The following is a 13,440-nucleotide window of genomic DNA, read 5'->3' as shown; positions in this document are numbered from 1 at the left end:
CCATGGATTAATGACAATTGTAGGAAGATGATGAAAGAGAGAGATATTTTACTCAAGAAATCAATCAAATCTGGGCTGACAATAGATACGCAGTTATTTGCCTCAATCAGAAACAAGTTAACAAGTAACAAGCATAGTTCGAAAAGCTAAAGCAAATTTCTACATCAACATTATTGAGGATGGAAAAGGTGATATTAAATCAATATGGAAAAACATAAATGAATGGACAGGCAGCACAAAAACAGCACAGAAAACATTGAAATAAAATTAAATGGTGTTTATATAAATCATGCTGTTATAGCAACAGAAATTCATGAATACTTCCTCCACCCTGTCAATGAAATTGCTCTGAAGTTTTCTCCATCCGACTGCACCATCCACCCTGCTCATCCTAATCATGCAGCCTTTAATATTGAAAAAATATCCAACACACAAGTACTTAACATCATCAACTCCCTAAAATGCTCAAAATCCAAAGATTCCTTTGGAATTAACACATGTTTTTTAAAACAACATAAAGAGTCTGTGCCCATCACTCATCTGATAAATATATCTCTTAAAGAAAGTGTTGTGCCCACAGCATGGAAGTTGGCTGTGATCAGCCCTGTTTTTAAACCTGGAGGCAAAACAGACTTGTCTAATTATAGACCAATCAGCACACTCCACTCCATCTCTAAATGTATGAAAAGTGGGTAGCAAAACAACTGAATGAACATCTGAACACTGGACACAGCTCCCTACACCCCGTGCAGTTTGGTTTCGCTAATTATCATTCAATAGAGTTCGCTAATTGTTTGTTTGTGGAGAAGATCAAAGGTCAACTTCTTGTGTAGGGCTGTTTTCCTAGACCTCAACAAGGCCTTCGATACAGTAAATCACCATGTCCTCCTTTCACACCTGAAACACCGCTCTGGTTCAAGTCATACTTATCCGACAGACAACAATGTGTATCCATCTCTGGCAACAAATCACAATACCGCAAGGTCCCAGCAGGTGTCCCCCAAGGCAGCATTCTGAGACCTACTTTATTTTCTATTTATAGAAATGATTTATCTGATGTTTGCCCTGATTTAAATACTCAAATATATGCTGATGATGCTGTCGTTTTTACCAAAGCAAAAACATGGCCCGTATTCAAAACTGGGTCAAGACCTCACACTTACAACTGAACACAAAGAAAATGATGTTCGGTCAAGGTCCTTGCCGTCTCCAGTGGGCTAATGTTTACCTGGATGGCGTTGAGCTTGACCTCGTGAGGGAATTTACAAACCTCAGCTCGACTCTGGACCCAAATGTAACTTTTAAAAAGCACACCAAACAGCTCACACACACAGTTAATTTTAATGTACAGACTTTTAGACACACGGGGCCTTGTATGACTCTGAATGCTGCAAAGATGTTTTTACACACTATGGTCGCCCACATTGCGTACTGTATCACCTCCTGGTCACTTGCTGCTGGCACGACAGTAAAACCTATCGAATCTCTTTTTAACACAAAGCAATAACAATATATGACCGAAAGCCAAACTCATTTCACCACTGTAAGACTTTAGAGAAGCATAATCGTTTTCATTTCAATAACTTTGTTCATTTTAAAGAATCATGTCCTATATTTAAAGTTTTACACGGACTTGCTCCTCCTCCCCTAAAGGATTGGATTAAACTTCATGCGGTGAGGGCAATGGGCCCCAGGGCCACTGCTGGCCGGGACTGTGAGCCACACAGACGCACCACTTTTGGACACAATGTGCCAAAGGGAGTCACTATTGGAGCAGTCTTCCTTTCACAATAAGAGAATGTACCACACTGTCAACGTTTAAACTGCACCTTAAACTGTGGATGAAAGAAAGCCACGTCTGTGAACACTTTTATCCATCCATCCATCCATTGGCTACCGCTTTATCCGGGGCCGGGTCGCGGAGGCAGCAGTCTGAGCAGAGTTGCCCAGACTTCCCTCGCCCCAGACACTTCCTCCAGCTCCTCCGGTGGCACCCCAAGGCGTTCCCAGGCCAGCCGAGAGACATAGTCCCTCCAACGTGTCCTGGGTCTGCCCCGAGGCCTCCTACCGGAGGGACATGCCCGAAACACCTCCCTCGGGAGGCGTCCGGGGGGCATCCGAAATAGATGCCCGAGCCACCTCAGCTGGCTCCTCTCGATGTGGAGGAGCAGCGGCTCTACTCCGAGCTCCTCCCTGGTGACTGAGCTCCTCACCCTATCTCTAAGGGTACGCCCAGCCACCCTACGGAGGAAGCTCATTTCAGCCGCTTGTATCCGAGATCTCGTTCTTTCGGTCATGACCCATAGTTCATGACCATAGGTGAGGGTAGGAACGAAGATCGACCGGTAAATCGAGAGCTTCGCTTTTTGGCTCAGCTCCTTCTTCACCACGACGGACCGATACAACGTCCGCATGACTGCAGACGCTGCACCGATCCGCCTGTCGATCTCACGCTCCATCTTTCCCCCACTCGTGAACAAGACCCCAAGATACTTGAACTCCTCCACCTGGGACAAGGGCACTCCACCGACCTGGAGGGGGCAAGCCACCTTTTTCCGGTCGAGAACCATGGCCTCGGATTTAGAGGTGCTGATCCTCATCCCAGCTGCTTCACACTCGGCTGCGAACCGTGTCAGTGCACGCTGGAGATCCAGGCTTGATGGGGCCAACAGAACCACATCATCCGCAAATAGCAGAGATGAGATTCTGTGGTCCCCAAACCGGACCCCCTCTGGACCCCGGCTGTGCCTAGAAATTCTGTCCATATATATGATGAACAGAACCGGTGACAAAGGACACCCCTGCCGGAGGCCAACGTGCACAGGAAACAGGTCCGACTTACTGCCGGCAATGCGAACCAGACTCCTGCTCCGGGAATACAAGGACCGAACAGCCCTCAACAAGGGACCCCGGACTCCGTACTCCCGGAGCACCCCCCACAGGACATCTCGGGGGACGCGGTCGAACGCCTTCTCCAGATCCACAAAACACATGTGGACTGGTTGGGCGAACTCCCACGAACCCTCAAGCACCTGGTGGAGGGTATAGAGCTGGTCCAGTGTTCCACGACCAGGACGAAAACCGCATTGTTCCTCTTGGATCCGAGGTTCGACTAACGGCCGGACCCTCCTCTCCAGTACCCTGGAATAGACTTTCCCGGGGAGGCTGAGGAGTGTGATCCCTCTGTAGTTGGAACACACCCTCCGATCCCCCTTCTTAAAGAGAGGGACCACCACCCCGGTCTGCCAGTCCAGAGGTACTGTCCCCGCCCGCCACGCGATGTTGCAGAGACGAGTCAGCCACGACAGTCCCTGCACATCCAGAGACTTAAGGAACTCTGGGCGAATCTCATCCACTCCCGGTGCCTTGCCACCGAGGAGCTTCACAACAACCTCGGTGACTTCAGCTTGGGAAATGGACGAGTCCACCTCTGAGAACCCAGTCTCTGCTTCCTCAATGGAAGACGTGGTGGTGGGATTGAGGAGGTCCTCGAAGTATTCCTTCCACCGCCCAACGGTATCCCCAGTTGAGGTCAACAGCTCCCCACTTCCACTGTAAACAGTGTTGGTGGAGAACTGCTTCCCCCGCCTGAGGCGCCGGACGGTTTGCCAGAATTTCCTCGAGGCCGACCGAAAGTCCTCCTCCAGGGCCTCTCCGAACTCCTCCCAGACCCGAGTTTTTGCCTCCACCACAGCCCGGGCTGCGGCTCGCTTGGCCTGCCGGTACCTGTCGATTGCCTCGGGAGTCCTATGAGCTAACAGTGCCCGGTAGGACTCCTTCTTCAGCTTGACGGCATCCCTTACTTCCGGTGTCCACCACCGGGTTCGGGGATTGCCGCCACGACAGGCGCCAGAGACCCTGCGGCCACAGCTCCGAGCAGCAGCTTCGACAATGGAAGTTGAGAACATGGTCCACTCGGACTCAATGTCTCCAACCTCCCTCGGGATCTGTGAGAAGCTCTCCCGGAGGTGGGAGTTGAAGGCTGCGCGGACGGAAGGCTCGGCCAGATGTTCCCAGCAGACCCTCACAACACGTTTGGGCCTGCCGAGTCTATCCGGCCTCCTCCTGGTCCAGCGCATCCAACTCACCACCAGGTGGTGATCAGTTGACAGCTCTGCCCCTCTCTTTACCCGAGTGTCCAAGACACGCGGCCAGAGATCAGATGACACGACCACAAAGTCTATCATTGACCTCCGGCCTAGGGTGTCCTGGTGCCATGTGCACTTATGGACACCCCTGTGCTCGAACATGGTGTTCGTTATGGACAAGCTGTGACTGGCACAGAAGTCCAATAACAGAACACCACTCGGGTTCAGATCGGGGAGGCCGTTCCTCCCAATCACCCCCTTCCAAGTCTCGCTGTCATTGCCCACGTGGGCGTTGAAGTCCCCCAGGAGAACAATGGAGTCCCCAGTTGGGGCACTATCCAGCACCCCTCCCAGGGACTCCAAGAAGGTTGGGTACTCTGAACTGCTGTTCGGTGCATAGGCCGAAACAACAGTCAGAGACCTGTCCCCTACTTGTAGGCGTAGGGACGCAACCCTCTCGTTCACCGGGGTGAACTCCAACACATGGCGGCTGAGCTGTGGGGCAATAAGCAAGCCCACTCCAGCCCGCCGCCTTACACCGCGGGCAACTCCAGAGAAGTGGAGTATCCAGCCCCTGTCGAGGAGCTGGGTTCCAGAGTCCAAGCTGTGAGTGGAGGTGAGCCCGACTATATCTAGCCGGTATCTCTCAACCTCCCTCACAAGCTCGGGCTCCTTCCCCCCCAGCGAGGTCACATTCCATGTCCCAAAAGCCAGAGTCCGTGTCCGGGGATCGGGTCGTCGAGGCCCCTGCCGTCGACTGCCACCCAATCCACATTGCACCCGACCCCTACGGCAGCCTCTGTGGGTGGTGGGTCCACAGGAGGATGAGGAAGAGGGGCCCGCGTCGTCCCTTCGGGCTGAGCCCGGCCGAGTCCCGCGGGCAAGAACGCGGCCACCAGGCGCTCGCGTGCGAGCCTCCACCCCGGGCCTGGCTCCAGGGTGTGGCCCCGGCTGCGCCAAACCGGGCGACGTCACCTTTTTCCTCGTGAGTGTGTCCATGGGGTCTTGTGAACTGCTTTTAGTCTGACCCGTCGCCTCGGACCTGTTTGCCTTGGGAGACCCTACTGGGGGGGCAAGCCCCCCGGCAACATAGCTCCGAGGGTCATTCGGGTGCTCAAACTCCCCCACCACGATAAGGTTGCAGTTCAAGGGGGAACACTTTTAACTGTCTGCTATTTAATATACGGTATGTAATGTTTGTAAATTGATTTTTGATTTCATGTTTCCTGTATCTTGTTACCTGCCTCAGGATAACACATGGAAATGAGCTTTTTTGCTACAATCTGGCATATTTACACTGTTTTACAGATGTTCATTAATATGCACTGTCCCTATCAAGTAAACTAATAAATAAATGTATAAAACTGCAACCCCCGACAACTCGTCCATGGACAGCACACTCGGTGGTCAACTTGTGAGATTTCAGAATTTTTTGGAGAAAATGAATCCTTGTACAATATATTTTTATTATTTCTAGTTGATGTTTTATATAGTTTTCATATATCTAGTATATGTCCATATATATTTAATATGGTATCATATGGCTTTTTATTTTCATATTACAAAGATATATTGGTCCTGAGCTAGATGTCAAAACATCTCCATTTGTAATCCCACAGTTTGTTTTTTAAAACCACTGTTTAAAGTCGGTACTATCTTTACTGGCGTAATGATATTATTGTCATGTGTGATGGGTCTGAGTCACATGTGAGCTGCTGGTCCAATAGGAGAGCACAAAACATCCAAAATGGCGGCGCCCGTGATCGACGTTACAGCAGCTCAGAGGAGAAAACATGACAAAAGCCTGTAACAAGCCATCAAGAATATGCTCTAAGGCACTGATATCAATAATGCTGAAATAACATGTAATGTTTGAGAATGTCTGCTGTATGAGAACCACAGCTTCAGACACGTTAACGAGCACCTGAACGCATCACTCAAAGTCGTCATCTCTGAAGCGGTGTTTTAACTTTACAGCTTACTATTGTTTCAAATATATTGATATATCTTGTGTTTTTAGTGCCAAATACACTTAATAATCCTTCTAAATGTGTCAAATATGCTTTGAAAGCCAGTCCTTCCAATCCATCATGCTGAAAAAAATTGTCAGGGACAAGTTGTCTGGAATCGCATGGACAAGTTTTCCGGGTTTGCAGTTTTGCGAACGAGTTGTCCAAGCACGTACAGATCCTTCCCCGGGCAGGACTGGAAGAGGCCCAGTCTGGGAGTTTTATTGGTCAGTAGTTTCCCCTCCTCCTCCTCCCATTCCCCCACAGCAGGAAAAAGCTTCAAGAAGGGGATAGCTTAATCCTCTCCTCTGCTCCACTGGTCAACACGACCTTTGTCCTGTGCGAAGGAGCGAAGAGGAGCAGGAAGTGACCTCCACACCTCTTCCACCAGGCTCTGGACCACTCTGCTGGACCGAACCCCCATCGTCTCCGTCAGCTGCTGTGTGGATGTCCGAGCCAGATGGCCCACTTTTATGATCCCTGCATTAATGAGCTGGTTTCTCCAGGAGGCTGAGGAGAAGGCCGTGGTGGGGATCAGGCCGTTGTGGAGCAGAGGCTCCTCAAAGACCCACGGCCCCGGCTTGGCGACCGGATGCGAGATGTCCAGTGTCCTTCATGCCTCCATCATCGACATCGACACTGAGTCCCCCAGCCTTCCTCAGTACCAGCTGTGCCAGACCGCCGAGCCATAGAGGAGCCTCTGTAACGCCTGCAGCCTGAAGGCCACAGATCTGGAGACGGTGTCGATGAGGCCCTGCCCCCCCCTCTGCCACAGGGAGATACAGGACCGACGCTCACATCCAGTGTTGGCCAGCCCAAAGAAAATCCACCAGAACTTTCTGCAGTCTTTCCAGGAGGCCCGGCGGAGGGACCAGGACTTTGAGTTTGTGCCACAGAGACGAGGCGACCAGATTGTTGGCGATGAGAGTTCTTCCCTGTAGGACAACTGTGGCAGCACCCACTTCCATTTAGACAACCTGGCCTGCACCTGATCCAGTACTCCCTCACAGTTTTTTTTCTCACAGTCCTCGTTTCTGGAGACTTCCCAGAGGCCATCTGTGATACTGCAGCACTCAGTTCCTCCAAAGAGAGGTCGGAGCTCAGAACCTGATGGTCCTCTGGACTCAGCTGGGGCAGATCCTGCAGCAGCATCCCCGTCACAGTCCTCTGCTCCAAACAGGTCTGTGTAGAAGGCCACAGTATGCCTCCTCATCTCAGCTGGGTCAGAGGTCAGCCGCCCATCAGGCAGTCGGAGACACACCATCTGTCTCCTCCTGAGCCTCCGATGTCTCCAAGGTGAAGAAGAAGGATGTAGGAGCATACATGTCCCTCGCAGTTCTGAGTCTGGCTCGGACCAAGGCTCCTTTGGCTCTCTCCTGAGGTCACAGACCTCAGGTCACAGACATCAGGTCACAGACCTCAGGTCACAGACCTCAGGTCACAGACATCAGGTCACAGACCTCAGGTCACATACATCAGGTCACAGACATCAGGTCACAGACCTCAGGTCACAGACATCAGGTCACAGACATCAGGTCACAGACCTCAGGTCACAGACATCAGGTCACAGACATCAGGTCACAGACCTCAGGTCACAGACATCAGGTCACAGACATCAGGTCACAGACCTCAGGTCAGAGACATCAGGTCACAGACATCAGGTCACAGACCTCAGGTCACATACATCAGGTCACAGACATCAGGTCACAGACCTCAGGTCAGAGACCTCAGGTCACAGACCTCAGGTCACAGACATCAGGTCACAGACATCAGGTCACAGACCTCAGGTCAGAGACCTCAGTTCTGACCAACAATGACCTCAGACAGTTCAAACCTGGTCCTGGTGTTTCGAGCTCTCGCTCCAGCGCTGTGGAATGCTCTTCCTCTTCAGCGGGGGTCTGTCCACTCCTGCTATACCATTTTATTCAGACTTTAGCTGGTAGCTGTTTTGGTTTCTTGTGTAACTTTGTGTTTTTCTTGCTCTGTGTGTGTGAGCAGGAAGTCACGGGGAGACGGTTCAGAGGATCCTGGACATCCTACGCTTCCTGTGGGCCATCATCCTGGCGATGGTGGACGGTCTGACTCAGTGGCTCCACCTGCTGACCAAACCGTACCGAGAGACGTCAACGGTTCTCAGCAACGAGCGATATTTCCTCATCCACAAGATCCAGCAGGTGAGAGAGAGAGAGAGGGAGAGAGAGAGAGAGAGAGAGAGAGAGAGAGAGAGAGAGAGAGAGAGAGAGAGAGAGAGAGAGAGAGTTTCTCTTCTCACTGTTGACCTTTAACCTCTGCAGCATCACACAGCAGCAGACGAGCAGCTCTCTGACGACAGTGATAATCCCACTTTGGAGACCTGCCTGGACGACACCGACGTGGACAACTCAGCACCCTACAGGTCGGAGTGTTTTCTGTTTCCACTGAACCACATGAGAACCATGAAGGAACAATCGCAGACCATACATGAACAGAAATACTATTACTATTATTATTAAATACTAAACTATTAGCTTTAACTACGTTAAACCGAGAAATAACATTGGGAAGTAACATCCATAATGCTTTGCCCCGCACCCTCCACAGCAATAACACCCTCCACAGCGTTAACACCCTCCACAGTGTTAACACCCTCCACAGTGATAACACCCTCCACAGTGTTAACACCCTCCACAGTGTTAACACCCTCCACAGTGTTAACACCCTCCACAGTGATAACACCCTCCACAGCGATAACACCCTCCACAGCGATAACACCCTCCACAGCGAAAACACCCTCCACAGTGATAACACCCTCCACAGTGTTAACACCCTCCACAGTATTAACACCCTCCACAGCGATAACACCCTCCACAGTGTTAACACCCTCCACAGCGAAAACACCCTCCACAGTGATAACACCCTCCACAGTGTTAACACCCTCCACAGTATTAACACCCTCCACAGCGATAACACCCTCCACAGCGATAACACCCTCCACAGCGTTAACACCCTCCACAGTGTTAACACCCTCCACAGCGATAACACCCTCCACAGCGTTAACACCCTCCACAGTGATAACACCCTCCACAGCGTTAACACCCTCCACAGCGATAACACCCTCCACAGCGTTAACACCCTCCACAGTGTTAACACCCTCCACAGTATTAACACCCTCCACAGCGATAACACCCTCCACAGTGTTAACACCCTCCACAGCGATAACACCCTCCACAGTGTTAACACCCTCCACAGTGTTAACACCCTCCACAGCGTTAACACCCTCCACAGTGTTAACACCCTCCACAGCGTTAACACCCTCCACAGTGTTAACACCCTCCACAGTATTAACACCCTCCACAGCGATAACACCCTCCACAGTGTTAACACCCTCCACAGCGATAACACCCTCCACAGTGTTAACACCCTCCACAGTGTTAACACCCTCCACAGCGTTAACACCCTCCACAGCGATAACACCCTCCACAGTGTTAACACCCTCCACAGTGTTAACACATTGTGTGTGTGTGTGTGTGTGTGTGTTGTCATCAGTTTGATGAAAGAACCGTGAGAATGGCCTGGTGACTCTCTGGTTCTAGTTGTGGATTTGGTTCCAGTTGTAGTTGTGGTTCTAGTTCTAAGTGTGTTGTGGTTCCAGGTGTGTTTCTGGTTGTGGTTGTTGGTGTGGTTCTGGTTCTTGCTCTTGTTCTGGTTTTGGTTCTAGGTGTGGTTCTGTTTATGGACTTGGTTCTGGTTCTAGGTGTGTTTCTGGTTGTGGTTCTGGTTCTTGCTCTTGTTCTGGTTTTGGTTCTAGGTGTGGACTTGGTTGTGGTTCTATTTGGCGGCATGGCTCAGTTGGTAGAGCGGTCGTCTTCCAATCACAAGGTTGCAGATTCAATTCCCATTCCTGCCTGCATGCCGAAGTATCCTTGGGCAACATAGTGTACCCAAAAATTAATTACTAAAGAATACTACTTATCTCTCTGCAATGAAGTCACTGATCAGTCGCTTTAGAGACAATTCAAGTTGTGATGAATTTAACTTATTTAACAATAATAGTTCAAGTAATTAGACACCAAAGTGCAATAAAACACTGAAAATGATTTAAAATCAATGTGGGTGTTCAAGCAATAAACCTGCTGCCATTAGCCCAACAACCCTTAAGTGTATTAAATTACTCAAAGCAGTAAAATCATTGAAAATAATTTAAACCGTCAGTTAATTAACATCACCGTTACTTAATCAGAAAATAAGGGCAGCAGCTGAAGTTAAGATCTTAACTGAACATCAGTGTTAAGAAAAACGAATCTTTCACTACCTTCTTTAGGAAGCCTCCTATCACCTTAACTCCTTTAGGAGGCCTCCTAACACCTTTCACTACCTCCTTTAGGAAGCCTCCTAACACCTTTCACTGCCTCCTTTAGGAAGCCTGAATCGAACACAAAACAAAAGCCAGCAAAGCGTGTGTGTGTGTGTGTGTGTGAGAGAGAGAGAGAGAGAGAGAGAGAGCCCTGGGAGGTAGATGTCAGCGGTCCTATGCAATAACCCATGTGTCCACCGGATGGCGGTGTCGGTTCCAGATGTGTCCGGGTTGTGCATGCCCCTGAGCCACCACACCAGTCCAGGGCAGGACTTGCACCCGCGCTGTCTGATTACATTCAACATTGTGATTGGCTGCGATGACGTTTTACATTATATCTGGCTGCAAGTCTCTCCCATCACAGTGTAAATAAGTTTGGAAGCTAACATTAGCTTCGTGGAACGCTAACATGGTTGTGTGAGGTGAACAGGAGGCCGAGGGGTTTTATGTTCTGAAGTGCTCACTCTGGTTTAACTTCAGGAGAGACTGAAGGTGTCTGGTTTAACTTCAGGAGAGACTGAAGGTGTCTGGGTTAACTTCAGGAGAGACTGAAGGTGTCTGGGTTAACTTCAGGAGAGACTGAAGGTGTCTGGCTTAACTTCAGGAGAGACTGAAGGTGTCTGGGTTAACTTCAGGAGAAGGTAGAAACTGAAGGTGTCTGGTTTAACTTCAGGAGAAGGTAGAAACTGAAGGTGTCTGGGTTAACTTCAGGAGAGACTGAAGGTGTCTGATTTAACTTCAGGAGAAGGTAGAAACTGAAGGTGTCTGGGTTAACTTCAGGAGAGACTGAAGGTGTCTGGTTTAACTTCAGGAGAGGCTGAAGGTGTCTGGGCTAACTTCAGGAGAAGGTAGAAACTGAAGGTGTCTGGGTTAACTTCAGGAGAGACTGAAGGTGTCTGGTTTAACTTCAGGAGAGGCTGAAGGTGTCTGGGCTAACTTCAGGAGAGACTGAAGGTGTCTGGTTTAACTTCAGGAGAGACTGAAGGTGTCTGGTTTAACTTCAGGAGAGGCTGAAGGTGTCTGGTTTAACTTCAGGAGAGACTGAAGGTGTCTGGGTTAACTTCAGGAGAGAAGAAGGTGTCTGGGTTAACTTCAGGAGAAGGTAGAAACTGAAGGTGTCTGGTTTAACTTCAGGAGAAGGTAGAAACTGAAGGTGTCTGGTTTAACTTCAGGAGAAGGTAGAAACTGAAGGTGTCTGGGTTAACTTCAGGAGAAATTAGAAACTGAAGGTGTCTGGGTTAACTTCAGGAGAGAAGAAGGTGTCTGGGTTAACTTCAGGAGAGAAGAAGGTGTCTGGGTTAACTTCAGGAGAAGGTAGAAACTGAAGGTGTCTGGGTTAACTTCAGGAGAGACTGAAGGTGTCTGGGTTAACTTCAGGAGAAGGTAGAAACTGAAGGTGTCTGGGTTAACTTCAGGAGAAGGTAGAAACTGAAGGTGTCTGGTTTAACTTCAGGAGAGACTGAAGGTGTCTGGGTTAACTTCAGGAGAGACTGAAGGTGTCTGGTTTAACTTCAGGAGAAGGGAGAAACTGAAGGTGTCTGGGTTAACTTCAGGAGAGACTGAAGGTGTCTGGTTTAACTTCAGGAGAGACTGAAGGTGTCTGGGTTAACTTCAGGAGAGACTGAAGGTGTCTGGTTTAACTTCAGGAGAGACTGAAGGTGTCTGGGTTAACTTCAGGAGAAGGTAGAAACTGAAGGTGTCTGGGTTAACTTCAGGAGAGACTGAAGGTGTCTGGTTTAACTTCAGGAGAAGGTAGAAACTGAAGGTGTCTGGGTTAACTTCAGGAGAGACTGAAGGTGTCTGGTTTAACTTCAGGAGAGGCTGAAGGTGTCTGGGTTAACTTCAGGAGAGACTAAAGGTGTCTGGTTTAACTTCAGGAGAGACTGAAGGTGTCTGGTTTAACTTCAGGAGAGGCTGAAGGTGTCTGGGTTAACTTCAGGAGAGAAGAAGGTGTCTGGGTTAACTTCAGGAGAGAAGAAGGTGTCTGGGTTAACTTCAGGAGAGAAGAAGGTGTCTGGTTTAACTTCAGGAGAGACTGAAGGTGTCTGGTTTAACTTCAGGAGAAGGTAGAAACTGAAGGTGTCTGGTTTAACTTCAGGAGAAGGTAGAAACTGAAGGTGTCTGGTTTAACTTCAGGAGAAGGTAGAAACTGAAGGTGTCTGGTTTAACTTCAGGAGAAGGTAGAAACTGAAGGTGTCTGGGTTAACTTCAGGAGAAGGTAGAAACTGAAGGTGTCTGGGTTAACTTCAGGAGAAGGTAGAAACTGAAGGTGTCTGGGTTAACTTCAGGAGAAGGTAGAAACTGAAGGTGTCTGGGTTAACTTCAGGAGAAGGTAGAAACTGAAGGTGTCTGGGTTAACTTCAGGAGAAGGTAGAAACTGAAGGTGTCTGGGTTAACTTCAGGAGAAGGTAGAAACTGAAGGTGTCTGGGTTAACTTCAGGAGAAGGTAGAAACTGAAGGTGTCTGGTTTAACTTCAGGAGAGAAGAAGGTGTCTGGGTTAACTTCAGGAGAGAAGAAGGTGTCTGGTTTAACTTCAGGAGAGACTGAAGGTGTCTGGTTTAACTTCAGGAGAGACTGAAGGAGTCTGGGTTAACTTCAGGAGAGACTGAAGGTGTCTGGGTTAACTTCAGGAGAGACTGAAGGTGTCTAGTTTAACTTCAGGAGAGACTGAAGGTGTCTGGTTTAACTTCAGGAGAGACTGAAGGGGTCTGGTTTAACTTCAGGAGAGACTGAAGGTGTCTGGTTTAACTTCAGGAGAGACTGAAGGTGTCTGGTTTAACTTCAGGAGAGACTGAAGGTGTCTGGTTTAACTTCAGGAGAGGCTGAAGGTGTCTGGTTTAACTTCAGGAGAGACTGAAGGTGTCTGGTTTAACTTCAGGAGAGGCTGAAGGTGTCTGGTTTAACTTCAGGAGAAGGTAGAAACTGAAGGTGTCTGGTTTAACTTCAGGAGAAGGTAGAAACTGAAGGTGTCTGGTTTAACTTCAGGAGAAGGTAGAAACTGAAGGTGTC

The 13,440-nt window shown here is 49.4% G+C and overlaps 1 protein-coding gene across 4 annotated transcripts in view; it reads left to right on the top strand.

Moving 5' to 3' along the window:
* piezo1 (piezo type mechanosensitive ion channel component 1 (Er blood group)) overlaps positions 1 to 13,440 on the top strand; it is a 218,743-nt gene that overhangs the window by 170,207 nt on the left and 35,096 nt on the right. For all 4 annotated transcript variants that reach the window (XM_080507823.1, XM_080507825.1, XM_080507824.1 and 1 more), the window contains exons 34-35: positions 8,096 to 8,271; positions 8,392 to 8,492. In XM_080507823.1, the coding sequence (XP_080363949.1) occupies positions 8,096 to 8,271; positions 8,392 to 8,492 (277 nt within the window). The remainder of the gene's footprint in view (positions 1 to 8,095; positions 8,272 to 8,391; positions 8,493 to 13,440) is intronic.

Source organism: Blennius ocellaris, assembly GCF_963422515.1.
Source record: "Blennius ocellaris genome assembly, chromosome: 13".
In the NCBI taxonomy this organism is placed as follows: domain Eukaryota; kingdom Metazoa; phylum Chordata; class Actinopteri; order Blenniiformes; family Blenniidae; genus Blennius; species Blennius ocellaris.
Note: the sequence above shows the minus strand (reverse complement) of the source record. Positions and strands in the feature narration are given on the sequence as shown.